Consider the following 1795-nt stretch of genomic DNA (forward strand, 5'->3'; position numbering starts at 1 on the left):
ATAGTGATTCCCCTTACTTTGCCATAGGTATAGTGGTTGTAGTCTGGGATGGTCGAGTGAGGTCATGTCCTCGGAGGGAACGGGGGGTGGGGCAGGAGGTAGGGTAGGGCATAGGGGGTGGGGTGGGAGGCAAGGGAGGTAAAGGGAACAAGGGTGTCTGTAGGTTGAGAATTGGGTCATGGAATGTAGGTACATTGACGGGTAAGTCTATAGAGTTGGCGAAGATCCTCTAGAAGAGGAGGGTTAATATAGAGTGTGTCCAAGAGACTAGGTGGGTAGGGTCGAGGGCGAAGGACACGGACGGGTATAAACTTTGGTACTCAGGAGTCCAGAAAGGTAAGAATGGAGTAGTCATCTTGGTGGATAGGGAACTCAGAGAGTTTGTGGTCGAGGTTAGACGAGTGAATGATAGATTGATGATTATTAAGTTGGTGGTTGGAGAGTGCACCCTAAATGTCGTTAGCGCCTATGCGCCGCATGTGGGCCTAGATGAGGAGTTTAAACGACGCTTCTGGGAGGGGTTAAATGAGATTGTGCGTCAGGTTCCGCCTACTGAGAAGCTATTCATAGGAGGGGATTTCAATGGGCATATTGGGTCGACTGCAGGTGGTTATGGCGAGGTTCATGGAGGCTTCGATTTTGGGGAGAGGAACGGAGGAGGTACATCGTTGTTGGACTTCGCTAAGGCTTTTGGGTTGGTGATTGTGAACTCTAGCTTTCCAAAGAGGGAGAGGCATTTGGTTACTTTTCAAAATGCGGTGGCGAAGACACAGATTGACTATCTTCTCCCCAGGAGAGGTGACAGAGGAATGTGCAAGGATTGCAAGGTGATTCTGGGTGAGATACTTGCGATGCAACATAGTCTATTGGTGATGGACGTTGGTATTATGTTAAAGATGAGGAAAAGGTCTACTCGAGGAAGTCCGAGAATCAGGTGGGGAGCCTTAACTAAGGATAAAGCCCAAGAGTTGAAGGGGCAGTTGTTGGCTATAGGAGCTTGGAGGAGCAATTGTGACGCGAGCACTATGTGGTCAGCGATAGCAGACTGTATTAGGGAGGTTGCGAGAGAGGTGTTAGGAGTCTTGACGGGCGTCTCCGGTGGGCACAAAAGAGACTGGTGGTGGAATGAAGTGGTTCAAGGTAAAGTGGAAGCCAAGAAGGTGGCGTATCTGAAGTTAGTGGGGAGCATAGATGAAGAGGAGAGGCGAGCATGCATGGAGAGGTATAAGACAGCTAGGAAGGAGGCTAAGCTGGCGGTCATAGAGGCTAAGACTACGGCATATGGTCATATGTACGAGGAACTGGGGAAAAAAGGCGGGGAGAAGAAGTTATTCCGGCTGGCCAAGTTGAGAGAGAGGAAGGCTCGGGATTTGGACCAAGTGAGATGCATCAAGGACCAAGATGGTAGAGTATTAATGGAAGATGCCCAGATTAAGAGGAGATGGAAGACTTACTTTCATAAACTTCTGAATGAAGAAGGGGATCGGGATATTGTGTTAGGCGAATTGGAGCATTTCGAGAGTCACCGTGACTTTGGGTACTGCAGGCGTATCAAGGTTGATGAGGTCGTGGGAGCTATGCGTAAGATGAGTAGGGGCAGAGCGACCGGGCCGGACGAGATTCCGGTGGAATTTTGGAAGTGTGTGGGGAGATCAGGTTTGGAGTGGTTGACTAGGTTGTTTAATGTTATTTTTAAGGCGAAAAGGATGCCGGATGAGTGGAGGTGGAGTACGGTGGTCCCATTGTATAAGAACATAGGTGATATCCAGAGTTGTAACAATTATAGGGGTATCAA

General features: G+C 49.1%; 1 protein-coding gene across 1 annotated transcript; it reads left to right on the plus strand.

Moving 5' to 3' along the window:
* Positions 1 to 416: 416 nt before the first annotated feature.
* On the plus strand, positions 417 to 1531 carry LOC138910255 (uncharacterized). Its single transcript, XM_070201483.1, has 2 exons — positions 417 to 1345; positions 1501 to 1531. Exons 1-2 carry the CDS (start codon positions 417 to 419, stop codon positions 1529 to 1531), a joined length of 960 nt encoding a protein of 319 aa, XP_070057584.1.
* Positions 1532 to 1795: the final 264 nt, after the last annotated feature.

The sequence above is a fragment of the Nicotiana tomentosiformis genome, chromosome 4 (genome assembly GCF_000390325.3).
Source record: "Nicotiana tomentosiformis chromosome 4, ASM39032v3, whole genome shotgun sequence".
NCBI classification, from domain to species: Eukaryota; Viridiplantae; Streptophyta; class Magnoliopsida; order Solanales; family Solanaceae; genus Nicotiana; species Nicotiana tomentosiformis.

Excerpts from the sequence above, each read along its gene's own strand:
- LOC138910255 (XM_070201483.1), top strand. The coding sequence starts at position 417 with ATGATTATTAAGTTGGTGGTTGGAGAGTGCACCCTAAATGTCGTTAGC. Across the intron at positions 1,346-1,500 it reads AAGTTATTCCGGCTGGCCAA|GCGAATTGGAGCATTTCGAG; the intron begins GTTGAGAGAGAG and ends ATATTGTGTTAG.